The sequence below is a fragment of the Anomaloglossus baeobatrachus genome, chromosome 3 (genome assembly GCF_048569485.1).
Source record: "Anomaloglossus baeobatrachus isolate aAnoBae1 chromosome 3, aAnoBae1.hap1, whole genome shotgun sequence".
Lineage (NCBI taxonomy): Eukaryota > Metazoa > Chordata > Amphibia > Anura > Aromobatidae > Anomaloglossus > Anomaloglossus baeobatrachus.
This window is the reverse complement of record NC_134355.1, coordinates 571,829,724-571,848,378: the sequence shown is the minus strand read 5'-3', so window position 1 is coordinate 571,848,378 and position 18,655 is coordinate 571,829,724. Positions and strand designations below refer to the sequence as shown.

The 18,655-nt window shown below is 46.2% G+C and overlaps 1 protein-coding gene across 2 annotated transcripts in view; it reads left to right on the top strand.

The window, feature by feature from the left end:
- SPHKAP (SPHK1 interactor, AKAP domain containing) overlaps positions 1–18,655 on the top strand; it is a 456,834-nt gene that overhangs the window by 368,001 nt on the left and 70,178 nt on the right. For both annotated transcript variants that reach the window (XM_075340950.1, XM_075340952.1), the window contains exon 6: positions 16,760–17,009. In XM_075340950.1, coding sequence (XP_075197065.1) covers positions 16,760–17,009 — 250 coding nt within the window. The remainder of the gene's footprint in view (positions 1–16,759; positions 17,010–18,655) is intronic.

The following is an 18,655-nucleotide window of genomic DNA, read 5'->3' as shown; positions in this document are numbered from 1 at the left end:
TTTAGATAGAGGGAGGAAATGATGTTGGAGACAGCAGTCAGACAATCACTGGTAGTATTCTATAGTAATGCAGGGGTGACATCAGGACAGAGTAGTGGACCCGGACTGTAACAGTTCAGATCCGCGCGGTTTCAAAGATACCCGGGTGCCGGCTCAAGTACGGGATTCCAGATATTGATCCAGATCCTGCACTCAGGAAATGGAAAAAAAATACAGGAAAAATAAAGAAAATCAGAATGAAGCAAGCGCTTCATACTTACGAAGGCTCCGGCACGGCTGTACACTGTTCCCGCGGCCTCTCTGTTACTTCCTGGGCCGCTCATCATTGCTAATCCGTATGCACTGCTTTCCCCACCCAATGGCTGTCCTTGCATCTGTGATTGGTTGCAGTCAGACGCGCCCCCAGCCTGTGTGACAACATCTGACTGCTGCAACCAATCAGAGGCAATGCCTGCAGGTCAGTATCATGGTATAAATATAAATAAAACAATTGCCATAGGGTCCCCCCATATTACGATACCCAGCACAGATAAAGCCTACAACTACAGGCTACAGCCCCCAGCCCTGCACTTATCTTGGCTGTGTATCAAAATAAGAGGAAACACATGCGGCTTTTATATTTTAAAAAAAAATATTTAAATAAATAATTTTTAAAAATGGTGTACGGTCCCCCACAATTTTGAAACCCAGCCATGATAAAACCCAACAGCTGGGGGCTGGTATGCTCAGCCTGGGGAAACCCATGGTTATTGTGACCCCCACAAGCTAAGAATAGCAACCTACAGACGCCCCGGATTTGTTGCATTCATTAGATGCGACAATCCAGGCCCTTTACCCGGCTCTTCCCGATTGCCCTGGTGTGGTGGTAATCGGGGTACTAGGGGTTAATAACAGTGCACAACATCAAATCCAAAATTAATCTGAGAACCCCATTACTAATCCTATAAGTAAAAAGAAATAAACACAAACACAGAGAAAAATCCTTTATTTGAAATAAAATACAGCACCCTCTTTCCCCTCTTTATTAACCCCAAAACGACCCTTGAAGTTTCTCCATAATCCACACTATGTCCCACTATGGTGTTGGCTCTGCTATATCTGAGCCTGGAGAGACTGAAAATATGTCTGATCACTCCAGGCTCTGAGAAAAACTGACAAGGGGAACCTGGCTGGTACTGTCACTGTTAAAGTGCGGGGCTGGTTTCCGCACCCCGCTAGCTCTTTAACACTTTAACACTGACTGGCCGGGATGATGGGGAGTGTGGGGATGCCCCGTACTCCCCTCCCCGAACCAGCACTATCATTGGTAACCCGTGCCCGGCCAGCCTTTTAACACTGACAGTGCTGGTCGAGCGGAGAGAAGTGTGGGGCAGTTCCACACCCCTTGCCGGCACTGTCACTGTTACGGCCCCACAACTGGTCAGCCCTTTGACACTGACAGTGCCAACCTCCGGCAAACACCGAAAAAATACTTTATTTGGAATAAAAGACAAAAAAACACCCTTTTTCTCCACTTTGGTGCTGAAATGTCTGCACCAGATTTCAGCACCAAATTTGCACCTCCTGGAACAAAAAACTTTTTTTGCATTTTTGGGCCAAGAGATGCAAATTTTGTGATAAAATTTCTACACTATATTCATGCACCCAATCTATACCTCCTGGCAAAAAATATGCGGTGTGATGCGATTTTTTGTTTTTGCCAGGAGGTGAAAAATGGGTGCAGGAATATGGTGTAAAAATTTTAGCACCGAATCTGCATCTCTTGGCAAAAAAGTGCTGTTTTCTGCCGCAAGGTGCAGGTGAGTTTACTGAGTTTAATGAAGTCATCAGAGGTCTTCTGAGGTCAGGTTACCTGCGGTCACAGGTGTAGGACTCCAGCTGTGACCACAACTAACCTGAGTGACGTCACCACTGATTTCTGCGGCTCATTCAGTCTCTGCAGCTCACAGCAAACAGTCAAGTTCAATGATCGCGCACTGTGAGGTTCAGATGTAACAGAGCTGAATCATCGTGTGACCTTGTGTGGATTGAGTTGGATCTGCAGGGGTGTTTTGAGGTAAAGTGGTGAAAGAGGGTGTTTTGTCTTTTATTCCAAATAAAAGATATTTTTGATGTTTGTGTTTATTTACATTTACCTACAGATTAGTAATGGGGTCTGATAGACGCCTGCAATTACTCATCTAGAGCTTAGTGACAGCTGTGGACTGTCATTAACCTTTAATATTACCCCGATTGCTACAGCAACAGGGCAATCGGGAAAAGTCGGGTAAAGCGCCAGGCTTGTCGCATCTAATGGATGTAACAATTCTGGGATGCTGGAGGCTGATATTTTTAGGCTGGACCTCCCAAGCCTTAGAATACCAGCCCCCAGCTGTCGGGCTTTATCTTGGCTGTGTATCAAAATTTTGGGGGACTGTATGTCGGTTTTATAAACTATTTATTTAAATAATTGAAAAAAAAAAGCCGCATGCAGTTGCCCTTACTTTGATGTACAACCAATATAGGCACATGGCTGGGCGCTACAGCCTGTAGCCATGGGCTTTATCTGTGCTGGGTATCATTATACGGGAGATCCTACACTAATTATTTTGTTTATTTATTTATTTCTATACCACGATACTGACCCGCAGACAGTTGCACTGCTTTCCCCGCCCAACAGTCGTTCTGGCGCCTGTCATTGGCTGAAGTCAGCTGACACGCTGACACTAAGGGTGGGAGTGCATCTGACTGCAACCAATCACAGGCATTGGTGGCCGGGGAAAGCAGTGCATATGGATGAGCAGTAACTAGCGGCCCAGGAAGTGAATGCGAGGCCTGGGAGCAGCGTACAACAATGCTGGAGCCTCGGTAAGTGTAGTGCACTTGCTCCCAACCCCCCTATTCCTTTTACCACCATTTTTACTCGCTGGATTTTGGTCCCCAATGACTTACATGAGGACCGGAATCCGGCCCAGAACAGGATTTTAGAAACCGGATCACCGGGATCAGCCGCTCCTGGTTATCTGCAAATCCGCTCATCACTAGTCAGGAGGTGTATAATTGTGTAACAAATATCTCTGTTTTGTGCAATCCCCCATTAGGAAAATGTGCTCCATTACTGACAATGCCATCCAGTGTTTGTCTTGTCGCATATATGCAATCCTTAAACAGACATTTTAGGGGGCATACCGCTCTGCGAGATATGTATACGTTGTGCATTTGGAAGCTCAAGTACTGGGTCTAAATGAGCAGCTTGCAACACTGAGATCCATAGACAATATCAAAAGGAGTTTCCTGCTCACTGAGCAGCTGCTCGCTGGGGTAGATGTGGGATATATTTTACAATGCCTGGAAGAAAATGAAAAAAAAAACAAAAAACATTTTTTAACTCTTTAATAGTTGTTCAAATGTTGAACTAAGGAGATGAAGTGAAGTCAAGCCGTCTGTGACTTAAGGCTGCTTTACACGCTGCGACATCGCTCAAGCGATCTCGTTGGGGTCACGGAATTTGTGACGCACATCCGGTCGCTTTAGCGATGCCGCTGCATGTGACACCTTTGAGCGATTTTGCATTGTTCCAAAAACGTGCAAAATCGCTCATCGGTGACATGGGGGTCCATTCTCAAATATCGTTGCTGCAGCAGTAACAAAGTTGTTCCTCGTTCCTGCGACAGCACACATCGGTACGTGTGACACCGCAGGAACGAGGAACCTCTCCTTACCTGCCTCCCGCCCGCAATGCGGAAGGAAGAAGGTGGGCGGGATGTTCGTCCCGCTCATCTCCGCCCCTCCGCTTCTATTGGGCGGCGGTTCAGTGACGCAGCTGTGACGTCGCTGTGACGCTGATCGAACCGCCCCCTTAGAAAGGAGGCGGTTCGACGGTCACAGCGACGTCGCAGGGCAGGTAAGTAGTGTGACAGGTCTGGGCGGTCTTGTGCGCCACGGGCAGCGATTTGCCCATGTCGCACAACCGATGGGGGTGGGTACCCACACTAGCGATATCGGTCACGATATCGCAGCGTGTAAAGCGGCCTTTATTCACAATCTGTATGGCTTGATTGACATTCTAGAAGACAAGGCTTTTGGTTATTAGGGACGTTAGTTAGGCTATTTAAGGCAAGAATATGATGTGTACAACTCAAATCTGCATCTTTTCCACCTCCCTGACTGAATAGAACTTATTAGAACACAATGTGGGTGAACCTTAACTTCATTTTTAGCAAAATGGCCATCAACTGTGACTAAAGACGTCTTTGGAGATTGGAGGAAAAGAACTAACAGCTAGTGGTGTTGTTTTACTGACAGATTCTCTACAAGGATAGTGATATATTCTCCATTGTGTTGAGGAGAATGCAGCACTGTACTATAATTTTCTCCCCGTTCTTCCATGTGTGTGACAATTCATGTGTATATTTTTATCTGCCACAAACTTGTCAGTTAGATCCAATAATTTCTCCTATTCTGTTCCAGCGGAACTATTTTTCATGCTGTGCAATTTCCCATCATTACCAATGTTATTTATATTAATGGCATAAACAGACCATTACAGCCCACATATACATTCCACAGTGCAACCAAGTCATTGCATCAAACAAAAGTGAATTTCCTAAAAAGCTCCTGCTATTCACCAGCATGGTACACCCTGCACCTATCCATCTACCTGTAAAGCATTTTACTTACAATAGGCCCGTTACATCAGAAATATTGTGCCTTTAACTGACCGTAAAAGGGAAACTTTCAGATTTAAAGATGTCTCAACAAAATTTGTATTCTCTAATATTAAAACACTTACTGAATGCCAACTTCCCGTTTGCAGCGCCACTCCAATCCTCTTCTGACTCAGATAACCTCAGACTAGTTAGCCGCCCATTGGTTTATGTGTGGAGCGGAAGTCATTTTCATAATGTAAGTCTATTCAGCCTTCTTCTCAGTCTCAAAGACTTAAGGCCACATTACACGCTGCGATCTCGCTAGCGAGATCGTTAGCATGCGTACCCTCCCCCATCGGTTGTGCGTCACGGGCAAATCGCTGCCCATGGCGCAATCGGTTGTGCGTCACGGGCAAATCGCTGCCCATGGCGCACAACATCGCTCGGACCCGTCACACTACTTACCTGCCTAGCGACGTCACTGTGACTGGCGAACCGCCTCCTTTCTAAGGGGGCGGTTCGTTCGGTGTCACAGCGACGTCACTAAGCTGTCGCCCAATAGAAGCGGAGGGGCGTAGATGAGCGGGACGTAACATCCCACCCACCTCCTTCCTTCCTCATTGCCGGCGGCCGCAGGTAAGGTGAGGTTCCTCGTTCCTGCAGTTCACACATAGCGATGTGTGCTGCCGCAGGAACGACGAACAACATCGTACCTGTAGCAGCAACGATATTTGGGAACTGGACAGCATGTCAACGAGCAACGATAAGGTGAGTATTTTTGCTCGTTAGAGGTCGCTCGTACGTGTCACACGCAATGACGTCGCTAACGAGGCCGGATGTGCGTCACGAATTCCGTGACCCCAACGACATCGCGTTAGCGATGTCGTTGCATGTAAGGCGGCCTTTACACTGGGAAAGCAGCTACCGCTCTACACAGTAGATGGTGTGTACAGATGGTGTGTACAGGCAAAGCTGCAAAGCAGTCATGTGGGCCATAAGAGGCACAGAGAGGTAGACATCAATCGGCAAGTATTTTAATACATTAAAAAAAATAAAATTAAAAAAATAATAATTTTATATATATATACAGGAGAGATTAGGGACAAAATTAGGTGAGACATCTTATTTAACAAGTAAATTTAATAAAATGGGCAAAACATTAACACATTTTATATAAGCTGAAAGTAATTATCTCCATTTTGTTAATAAGTATAGACATCTTAATCTCAGTCTTAAATTGAGAAGTGCTTGACCTCCGCTTTATTCATTGTTTATGAGATGGTATGAAATAGTAGAGCCCTGTGCTTGGCTTCCCCTGGCAGACACAAAAACAATGAATATGTAAGGCAGGGTAGTCAAGAGGTGGAGTAGTCAAGAGCTCTGGTGTCAGGCACCAAGAGTGCTCGTAATAAACAAAGTAGTAAGAAAAAGGCGTATTCAGGTCACAGTTCGAGGTCAGAATTCCAGGAAGGTAGCGGAGCAAGGCAAAGGAGCTAGGCAAAACAGATGGTCAATGACAAGGATCAAGGTCAGAAATAGAATAGTGTAAAACCAGGCACATATACACCACTGAGTTAAAGCTACAACTGCCAGTGATTTGATCACTGCCAGCAAGCTAAAAAAAACAAACAGATAATCACCCTCAACAGGTAAAACCTGAAGAAAATCCCTCAGGCCCATCCTGATAGACCAGCTAAGTTGTCAATAACAATGCTGACACACCCAGCATGCCCCTGCCTGAGATTGGATGACTGGGCTGTCACTCATCATACTGACAGCCCAACATGCCCCAGATCCCATAGGGTGGCTAAGCTGTCACTCACAGCTTCCATAGGACACCTTGAGTGGTGGAATCATATATCCATTCTTCTAGAGAGGCCATAGCAACCCCAGGTTTTCCAGGAAACCTGGAATGCAAGGTCCTGACCACCCGATCACCCTTCATAGATAAGGCTGGAACCCACTATTTCTCATCCAGACCATATCTCTTCCTATGGATATCATACTGGAAAGAATTTTAGATCCACAATTCTCGGTAACTCGTACTTTAAACTTCCATCGGCAGAAACCGAAGGAGGCATTAATGAGTGAGACAAAATCGAAGGGACAAAGTCCTTTAATAGGGATCTGTGGAACATGTTAGGGATGCAAAAAGAAGGAGAGACATTTCAACCTAAAAGCCACCAGATTGACCACTTCAAAACCTCATAAGGACCAATGCACTTCGGACCCAACTTCACCAACACTTGTTCTTCAGAGGGAGTGTCAGGATAGGGAAGCGCCGCCATGTTAAATAGAATTCCCAACTTAATTGAAAAGAGGAGGAAGTGACATGAGGTCAGCCAAGATCAGGTGGCAATAGATCAGAGACAGAACACTGGAAAACAAAGCACACATGCACCACTTAGCTAATAATGATCTGATCACTGTCAGCAAGATAAACAGCCAGGTCATCATCCAGAATCAGTGACACGTGGAGAAAACCTTGCAGGCTCTTCCAGATAGGACAGCTGAACTGTCAATAACAATACTAACACAGCTGGCACGCCCCTGCCACAGATTGTACAACTGCGCTGTCACCATACTAACAGCCCAGCACAATCCAGATCCCATACAGTGGCACAACTGTGTCTCACACTGTGAGTGGTATTATCGTGACAGTATAAAACGGTAGTTGAACATGAGCACCTTTGCTCCGTTCATGATGGAGCTCTACAGAACCTATCCAAGTTACAGAGTCCCATTCTCTTGAATACTAGGGGTCCCAGCAGATCCTCAGTGATCAGTATGTTATCCTATATCTTGTATTGTTCTATGGAGTAACAGCATAAAACCGGAAAACAAAGTTAATATGTTTTGGACGATAGCAATAAAGACAAGAAGGGTCACCTTGTTTGGTTGTGCTACAGTGGGTACTACTCTGAGAGCATTAATACAGTTATCACTGGATGTAATCTTTGCCGGTATCCAGGGTCCTCAGTAAAGGTCCCGTTACACATAGCGACGTACCAGCAATCACACCAGTGATCCCACCTGGTAGGGATCGCTGGTACGTCACTACATGGTCGCTGTTGAGCTGTCAATCAGGCAGACCTCCACAGCGACCAGCGACCCGTGTAACGACGGCTCCCTGTACACTCAGAACCAGCGCTCGTTGATCTCCCGCCGTCAAACACGCCGATGCGTGCTGCACAGCAGGAGACCAATGAGCAAAAAATGGTCCTGATTGTTTTGTCAGGACCTGTGACGTTTCAGCAATCTCGCTAGCGATCTCGCTATGTGTGATGGGGGCTTTAGGTTTGCTAAACCCTACTGAGATACTAATGGTGTTTCCCAGGAATAGCAAGGTATAATTGATTAGCATGCAGGGAGACACTATGGAAGGCGCAGATGACCAGCAGATGGAAATAATATTAAAAGGAAAATCCTTTATTGGCACAGTCTCCAGCGTTTTGCGCCTCATATGCTTCTTTATCAATACTAAAAACATAGATACCATCATTGTCATATATTAAAAGTTTAAAGCTGTCCTTCCCATATAGTCTCTATCTCCAGTGTCTTTCATTATTGTTGACTTTAGTATTTTAATTGCAATATGGGAGGCAGGACTGGTGTCTTCTTTTAAAAGAATTTAATGTCAATTATTGTGTTATGGTGGTATGCATGTCTTTGAAGGGCAAGACCAGAAAGGCATATCAAAAGATCAGAGATACAGTGAAAGTTTCAATCTTGAGTGGGTATGTTGAAAGATGCCAACAGGAACAATCTAATTGAGCAGAACAGATCAAGGAATAGTGGAAATAGTACACGGAGCACCTCTACACGAATGAGTCAGTGATACAGGAAGAAACTGATACTGGAAATGATAGAGAGCCGAGCATCCTAAAAACTGAAGTCATTGCTGCAATAAAGCTTCTATCAAATAATATAGTACCTGGATGTAACAATATTCCAATAAAGCTAATAAAGTCTTCTGAACCAACAGTTGATGTTATCACATGCAGAAGGTTTGGAGAGGAAAAAGGGGGCTCAGCACTAATCCAGTAAAAATGTAAAAAAAACTTTATTGGAATGCTTTAAAAATTATACCTGGAAACACACCGTACAATATGTGCCACAGGCGAAACTTTACGCGTTTCGGACTTTAATATCTAAAACCAAAAGAGTCCTTAATCATAAGTTACCAAGGAGTTACCAAGGAGGTAACTAATGATTAAAGACTCTTTTGATTTTAGATATTAAAGTCCGAAACATGTAAAGTTTCGCCTGTGGCACATATTATACGGTGTCTTTCCAGGTATAATTTTTAAAGCATACCAATAAAGTTTTTTACATTTTTACTGGTTTGGTGCTGAGCCCCCTTTTTCCTCTCCAAACCTTCTGCATTCATACCGGCATGGACTGACCGGCGGGCCTCGTGCACCTCGGAGGATTACATGGATTTGGATGACAGGTGAGCTGGATAACTCTCTTTTTGTATATGATGTTATCACATGCCTGAGTCAACAGATATGGATAACGGGCAATTGGCCCGAGGGCTGGAAAAGATCTATGTTTATTCTTATTAAATAAATAAGATACTGCCGACTGTGGAAACTATCGAACTATTGCGCTCATAACTTAAGGCGGCGTTACACGCTACGATTTATCTGACGATATGTCGTCAGGGTCACGGATTCCGTGACGCACTTCCGTCATCGTTAGCGACGTTGTTGCGTGTGACACCTACATGTGACTCCGAACGATCACAAATAGGTTGAAAATCGTTGATCGTTGACACGTCGTTCAGTTTCAAAATATTGTTCATCGTTTGGAACGTAGCAGACATATTGGTACGTTTGACACCCTGCAAACGACGAACAACATCCACACTACCGCCTTGGGCAAACAATATATCGCTGAACGATTTTGCGTCGCTTGTGAGATCGTTATGTGTGACCGCTAATAAACGACCTATGTGCGATCTCGGCAAATCATAACTACGATCTGGGCGTGTCACATCGCTAATGAGATCGTCAGATAAATCGTAGCATGTAAAGCGGCCTTAATGCTAGTACAATACTAACGAAGAGCCTACAAAGATGGTCACAGCTTTACTTTGACAAATAACTGCCAGAGGAGCATGAAGGATTCTGAACAAGAGATGTGATAGCTAACATTAGATCGATAATAGAAAAGGCCAAAGAATACAACAATGAGCTCTATTTTGCTTCATTTACTGCAGCAAAGCCTTTGATTGTGTTGATCACAAAGCAACTTTGGAATACCATGAAGGATATGGGTGTGTTGAACCATCTGATCAGCCTTATTAGGAACCATCGTAACAACCAAAAAACAACACCTTGAACAGAATACGGAGACATGGCATGGTTCAAAGTAGAGTGGGGCATAAGACAAGACTTCATCCTATCGCAATTTGTGGATGAATCTTTAACAATCTTAAATGCGCAGACAACACAACACTGATAGCAACAAGTGTAGATGGATTGAAGGACTTATTATGGAGTGCGAAGCTGGAAAGCCTAAAACATGGGGCTTCTTCTTAACACAAAGAAGGCAAATATACTGAATTGACTACAATCAGATTTGACCGGGACACATTTGAGGACTGTGATGAACTGGAATTTGTAAAAGACTTCAAACTACTCAGATCAATAATCAGTCAAGATGAATCGACGACACTAGAAGTCAATAGGAGAATAGTTATGGGCAAATGACAATGAAGTCACTGGACAATGTCTTCAAATTAAGGAACATTTCACTCACGATAAAGAGATGACTTGTGTAGAGTTTGGTCTTTTCTGTGATAACATACGATTGCGAAACATAAATGATAAAGAAACAAACTAGAAAAAGAATTGACACTTTTGAAATGTGGTGCTGGAGCAAGATGGTAGCATTATCATGGCTGGCTAGAAAAACAAACCATTCAATTTTGGAACAAATCAAACCAGATATGTCACTTGAAGCAATGATCATCAAGCCAAGACTTGCCTACTTTGGACACATCCTATGAAGAAACCAATCACTATAGAAGGACACCATGGTCAGAAGAATAGAAGAAACAAGGCAAAGAGGAAAACCTGCAACCCAATGGCTTGATACAATCAAAATAACTCTGGAGAAAACCCTGGCAGACCTATGTGTACTGGCACAAGATCAATCTTCATCTATCAAGTTGCCATGGCTCGAGACTCAGCTCAAGACAGTTACAAACAAAATGTCTCTTGATCTGTTAGTTTCAAAATGCATTTTTGGAGTCTGGAATTTTCATAGATCATCATATCCAATCACTGGTGATCTGTGCCTTCCGTAGTGTCCCTCTATGTAGTATGCAGTTATACCTTGCGACTCAGGTGAAGCATTATTCTAAAGCATAATAGAACTCATGAGTCCAAGTTTGTTTGACTTATGCCCACCTGACCTGACTGACAGCTGTAGCCTCTATTGAGTAGTGTGAGACCTCAGCAAAAACAGGGAGGAGGACACTGTAAAACTAATAATCAGGTTAGACTCAGTAAACAGTGACTGTTGAGGGAGAAGCTCATGTAGTGCCCCTGAAGCCATAAGGAGCTACAAGGCACTGCATCCTGTCAAAGATGCAGGGCGTACCCCCAGGGACCCAGTAGACCAGTGTCGGTAACAGCAAAACATTCATTTTAATCCCTGTTTTTCCCATTCTCAAAGACTGGTGACAGGCTAGGGTTGAACCCAATGGATGGTCACCTAGGGGTGGAGCCGATCCAGTCCACTAGACGACAACTAGAGGGGAGGGGTCAGACAGTCAGTAAGTGGAAGTGAGGAGAAGGAAGTAACCGCCCTGACAGGAGAGTGTAACGGTGACCTGAGGGCCCAGGCATGTGGTTGCCGGTGGAATACTCCCGGAACCATAGCACCAACAGGATACAGAATCCTAAGTCAGGCAAATGCTCCAGGCAGACCTGATAAAATCTGCACAGTGAGGGAACCATCCAGGACCTCACTGACTGTAAAGTTCGGGACACAGTAGCAACGGGAGAACCGGGGAACAGGACCAGAGAAACCGAGCCCACAGGGTTCAAGCTACCTGTTATATGGACTAAGACTGAAAGAGAACCAGGAGGTGACCCCCCAGACGCTCCAAGCTACAAGGACCCATCGACCAGAGACAGGTGCAGGGTTACCAGCCATAACAACGCTGTGAGTAAAGAAACCAGTTACACTGCAATCCATTGTGTGGCCTACCTTCTTTCAGCGCCCAACAACATCATCTATCCCCTGGGGCATGACCCTACTTGCGGAGGGCCTAACATCCAGGCTGTCACCAACACCAGCACCAGTAGTGAGAACTGTGCAGTGGCGGCTCCATTTAAATAGCCGCAACCTGCAAGTGGCGTCACAACAAAAACTTTTATTTCATCTCCCCTGTAAATAACCCCCCCTTTTAAAAGCGACCCCTAGGGTCACGGAACCGGGCAACGGCCACCCAGTGACATCTCCCCAGCAATACACGGCCCAGGACCGGGTACCCCATAGCCCTGGGGCGGCACACTCACAGTAGAGTAAAACCCTAATATAGGAGATAGTATAAAGAATAGTTTTGCTCACCTTGGGTGGTTGTGTGAAGACACATCCACTAAAGGTTAAAATAGCCAGCTGTCGCTGCCTCGTGGCTGGTGGAAAAATCCACCAAATGGAAATTACCAAAAAATGATAAGAACACTTTTAAAAATTGACTGCCCTACTGGAAAGAAGTATCTTCCTGTGGTATTCATTGTGTTTCAATGCTGTACTGACATCTTTATCAAGTGTTGTTTTTTTTTACACTTACAGAACCATGAAAGAATACCACACCAAGAAACTTTATTCCAGCACAACAGCCAATTTTTAAAAGTGTTCTTATCCTTTTTTGGTAATCAAGTAAGATTGGCAGATACTGATGTGACGCCCTGGCCTCGCCAGGTGGTCACAGAAAAACATACACCCCACATTACACCATCCCACATAAGGTTCCATCTGCCACAATATCCTAGCCACCCCCCTCAGGGTAGGAAGGACGCACCAGTGGGTGGCACCAGGCGGGTTGGGAGCACCCACCTAGGGGTCTTGAGGATCCGGGGGCGGGAACCAGTTAGTCAAGTTTAAGTTCTAGTTGGGGGTTGGAGTGTTAAGTTCAAGTTGTAGGAGAGTGAAAGCTGATCCTAGTGATGGGTAGTGGCCCTAGTCTACTGGCTTGGTGGCAAGCAGTGGACCGTGTCCAAAGGCGGCGGACGTCCGGTCGTGGGAAATCCAGAGTGGACCGGGACAGGGTTGGACCCCACCGGTACCGACAGCGGAGATCCAGTCCGGAAACCGTGCACAGGCGGGGTACCTGGACCCTAGTGAGAAGACGGTTGCAAGCCCCTTCTCTAAATCACCAGGCCGGGAGCAAGGTTCCAGACGTTGTTCCAAAGTGTTAGCCCAGATAGAGTGAAACGGCAGTCCACCGCGGGGGATAGAGTATCCGCAAACACCCACTGAAATCCCAAGGGTCAGTTTTCGTGGGCACGACTCCCAATCACAACAGCATCGGGAGCGGACTTCCCCGTTCCATACGAGGTTGTCCAGAATTGAGAAAGTTACAGAGTGCCGGAGGAAGGGACATCGGTACAGCAGCCGGGTGTGGGACCCGAGTACACCCGGACACGGCAGCCGGCCACTGACACCTTGGTTTACCAACAGACTTGTGTGCATTTATTCAACAGTGAGTACCCCAACTTTCCCCGGTCCGGCCCGGGGCGCCACCTCCAGCCTATATCACTCCCTGTGTCCTGAACACTGAGCCCGGGGGCATCTCTGACGCCCTGGACCCCAGGGGTCACAGAATAACATCACATACACACACATCCCCTCCCCTGGTAGGGAACACCCGTCAAACAAAACCCTTGTTGCCTCCCTCCAGGGTCTGATGTCCACACCCACTGGGGCGGAGCCAGGCGGTTGGCCCCACCCACCGAGGAGTTCACAGGCCTGGAGGCGGGAAAAGTAGTCAGTTCAGTTTGGTGTGGAGGAGTAGAGAGTTGAGGAGGGAAGTGGAGACTGTGTGTGTCTGGGTCGGAGCCCAGGCACCATCAGCAAGGTCGGCAGACGGTGGTGGCCGTCTGCAGGAGTTAGTGGACGTCTGTGGAACCGTAGGACCGGGGTCGGGCGTTGGCCCGCCGGTACCGAAACGGGGAGCGGAGTGAAGCTAAGCACCAAGGCAGGGTACTCAGATCCCGCCTAGGCTCGGAAGCCGCCGTAACGGTCAAATTACCTGATTGCGGTCTGGACCTCAGGGGTTCATTCCCACCCAAGTCCCGTCAGAAGGTAACAGCCCAACCCGTCCAGATAAGAGCCACCGCCAACGGCCAGAGATCCAAGGGCCAGCGCCTGCGGGCAAAACGGGCTCTCCTGACACGTACAAGCCGGGGAGCGGACCACCCGTGAGAATCCATAGGGATCAAACACTTACACACAGGTGCAGGGAAAGACAGCCACCATCAACCCGTCCGGGGAAAGTGAAAAACCCGCAGCCGACTGCGGGCCCCGTCCATCCAGCCGTTTGGTTTACCAGAGACTCTGTCATTGACTACCTAAGTGAGTACACCAGTGCCATCCGGCACAGCGCTGCACTGCTGCCCCACATCCGCGCTGCCTCCTCGCATCAGCACCTGCACCTTGCCCCTACCCACCAACATCCATCCAATCCCCCAACCGGGGCCCCCGGGACCAACCGCCCCTACCCACGGAGGGGCCAAAACCTCAGCTGCTCCCCGCCATCGCTCCCGGGAACTCCCGTCACCAGCAGCGGTGGTGCCCACCATCACCACAACCCCGTGGGTGGCGTCACAACCGACATCCCACCATCAAAAACCTCCCCTTTTCACTCGTGGGCGAGGAGGCGCTGCTCGAGCCCCGGGTCCGGCCCCATGCTCGAGCCACCGAGGAGCAAAAGCACCAGACCCGAGCACCAGAGATTCCCCAGGCGAGCAGCGTTCCCCAAAAACCCCTCTCCGCCCGTGACACATCCACCCCTACCCACGGAGGGGTTAAACAACCAGCTGCCACTCCATCGCCCCGGGTGCTTTCTAACAGCAGCGGTGGTACTTCATATTACCACACACCGTGGGTGGCATCACAAAGTATCCGCAGCAATCCCCGTACATATACGCCCCTGTTATATGAATGTCTGCGCGACCCCCGGGTCCAGAAACCCCTCGAGCCACTGCGGATCCGGATCCGAGCAGTCCGTCTGCTGACGTGGGGGCGGCACACTGATACTGAAATTCAATTTGACAGATCCGCTCGATTTTGGCCAAGAAATTTGATTTTCTCCAAATTTACCTGATGTGAATTGAATGATCTTTATTATGCTCTGATACATCTTTGTACCATAGAGCAGTGTGTCTGTGTGTGTGTGTATATTTCTTTTGACTTACATGGCTAGCAAATCACAGCTGTAATCACCCCATATATTACCCAGATTACAACCGCACCAGGGCAATCTGGAAAAGCTGGGTAAAGCGCCAGAATTGGTGCATCCAAGGCCCCACACACAGAGGTATAAGACAATAAGAAATTTGGGGAAAAACAAGATCAGGGTGGAAACAACAAGATGACATGTAATTGCACAGCAACACTAAGCACAAAGCAACTCTTTCTCCAGAAAGTCTGGGACACAACAACTCACAGACCAACACAGCATAAACTATAGTTTACGTAGATAGATGATTTCCTCTAGCATAAATATGAGAGGAGTGGATGTGATTGGCTTCCTTATGTGACCAAAGAAGCCTAACGAGCAGGCGAGCAGAGGTTAAAGGGAACCAATCATCAGGATCTTCGTATATAAGCTAAAACCAGTGCTATACTGGCACTATCAGGCAGATTATCTACATACCATTAGTGATCCACTCGGATATTTAGGTTTTCAAATTTAACAAAGTAAAGTTTAAAAACTTGCAGCTGCTTGAATGGCAGCTGCACTGGAGCAGATAATATCTGGGGGGTATTCATGTGGATTCCCGCCCCCCTGCCTGTTGCTCCTCCCTCTCTCTGTTCTCTATGCTAATTTTACTATTCACTAATTTCTTCACTAAGATGACGTCGGAGTTGGCACCTATGCATAGTGCTTATCTCTGGCGCCATCTTTGTGAAGATCGTATTACCCCCTGCTATTTTATTCTTGTGGCTGAGAAGACGGCACTTGCGCCCTAGATTCTGCTCTCGTTGTGACGGCGGGATCACTGGCTTTAGCTTATATATACGAAAATCCTGATGATTGGTTCCCTTTAACACTTGCTAGCCTGTCTATGAATGAGCAGACAGCAGGTCGATGGCCAAGTCTGCCTGAGTTGATCAGAAACACCAGAGAAACCTTCGGACGTAGTGTCAGACTCTGCAATGCGAACAGAACCTAACACCACCATGACAGTCGACGCGTTTTGTGCAAAATTCTGTGTGACAATGGAGTCTTATGTTATTTTTGCTGCAAAAGATGCACTAGGGCTTATTTTCAGGGGATATCTTATATTTTGTATTAGCATCAGTGTTTGTGTCACCCATTAGTGCCATTAATGAAAAATTTCTTGTGTAAATTTATGTCACGAAGTTTCAAATAACTTCATGTATTATGATTTGTGCAAAAAAATAAAATGCATTGCTTCATTGATTAATAAATTGATACCTGATTGATACATCTTTAACTGAATAAGGGCTTGTGCGCACGTAAATGCTGAAATTTCTGCAGTGATTTGACAGCACATGTGCGCTTCAAATCGCTGCAGAAATACTGCGCAATGGATGCAGTTTTTCAGCAGATCACATGCCGATTTAATGCGCTATGGATGCTGGCTCTCCCATAGACAGAGTGGGAGCTGCATCCAAAGCGCGCAAATTCATTGACATTTTAGCATCCAAATCGCTGCGTTCAAAAAAGCAACGTGCGCATGGATTATGCACAAGCTACATAGATTGTGCTGGGGACGCAGGACACATGCATTTACGCTGCAGTACTAAACGCAGTGTAAATGCATGCTATTACACAACGTGCGCATGAGCCCTAATGCTAGTTTATAAAACTATGAATTGTGGCTGAAGGATTAGTGACACAAGTATTCCCTATTGTTTTTGAGGTCTGGGAGCCAGATGAAGTTTGTCTACTGCTACGAGGAAAAATGGAGAACACCTCAAATGCCATCTTACTGCAACTGAACAAGTTTCTTCTGGGTTTGGAGTTGGCACAAGAGAACAATCTACAGCCTGACACAAGCCCACTCCGAGCAGAGGATGACACCAATTGCTCAGTTTCATCCATAGAAGAGGATTTTTTGACGGCCTCTGAACAGTTAGAGGATGATAGTGATGGGGAAGTCTGCAAGGGAGGCAAGTATGCTAAAAGGAGTGTGCTCATCTTCTGTCTTCTGTCTTCAGGAGCGCACTGCTTCCGTGCCTCGAGTTAGCTTCCTGCTTGCCGGGACATGATGTGTTCCTTAACATTGACTGTTCAGATCAGCGGTATGGTTATTATGCCACTGATCTGAGCTGTACGCTGCGATGCTGCAATTAGAGCCAGATTTTCCTCTGGAGCATTGAGTAGCAAGCACCTCACTAAATTCAGAGAGCCAGTAAAACTTCAATGTGGCACTTACAAGCTCTAGAGCATGGGTCCCCAATTCCAGTCCGCGAGGGCCGCCAGCAGTGCATGTTTTCAGGATTTCCTTAGTATTGCATATGTGATAATTTAATCACCTGCACAGTTGATGATTCCAAAACCCATGCAATGCTAAGGAAATCCTGAAAACATGCACTGTTGGCGGCCCTCGAGGACTGGAGTTGGGGAACCCTGCTCTATAGCAAACAGCTTACAAGAGTGCACTCCACGCCTAGGAGGCTCTAATCCGGTCGGTAGCTTAAGCAACAAGCAATAAGTAATTACAAATCCCTCCATTCTTGAGAACAGAAAGGATTTATATTAAGAAATAATTAGCAAATTTGAAAATTATTAGGGCCTAATTCATAAATTGCAATTATAAAATGCATTTTTCTGACTTGATTGTCTGTTCCTGCTGGTGGACTTTACACCAAATTCAGCAAATGGAGCCCCTTTGATGAATTTACCACTAGATAAAAGATGCTTTTTTGTCCCTTTTCTAGAGTAAAATGTCAAACCATACTTCCAATATGCTTTAAAATGTTGCATGTTAGTCTTCAACTTCCCCAAAAAATAGTCAGCTTTTCTATTCCACTAAGGAGCTAAAGTATCAGTAGTATTTATGCAAATATTATGCACCATTTGTAAAAAAAAATAAATGTAATTGATGAATTAGCTGAAAATATCTGAATAATGAAAACCATGCAGATTGAAAAAATTAGTGTAAAAATAATGCAAAAGTCATAATATATTTGGAGCAAAAATATAACTGCATGAAATCCAAACTTTTACTCCCAAAAAAAGGTACAAACATGATGAATTGGGGCTGAAATAAATCTTGATGTCAGCAGGGAAAATATTTCTCTGACTATTTTGTGTTTGATACTAAGGATTACCACTATGATGTACAGTGGTGCTTGAAAATTTGTGAACCCTTTTTTCCATATTTTTGCATAAATATGATCTAAAACTACATGAGATTTTTACACAGAAAGTGGAGGAAGGACTAAGGGGTACTTTGCACACTACGACATCGCAAGCCGATGCTGCGATGCCGAGTGCGATAGTCCCCGCCCCTGTCGCAGCTGCGATATGTGGTGAAAGCTGGCGTAGCGAAAATTATCGCTACGCCAGCTTCACATGCACTCACCTTGCCCTGCGACGTCGCTCTGGCCGGCGACCCGCCTCCTTATTAAGGGGGCGGGCTGTTCGGTGTCATAGCGACATCACACGGCAGGCGGCCAATAGAAGCAGAGGGGCAGAGATGAGCGGGACGTAAACATCCCGCCCACCTCCTTCCTTCCGCATAGCCGACAGGAGCCGCGGTGAAGGAGGTAGGAGATGTTCCTCGCTCCTGTGACTTCATACACAGCGATGT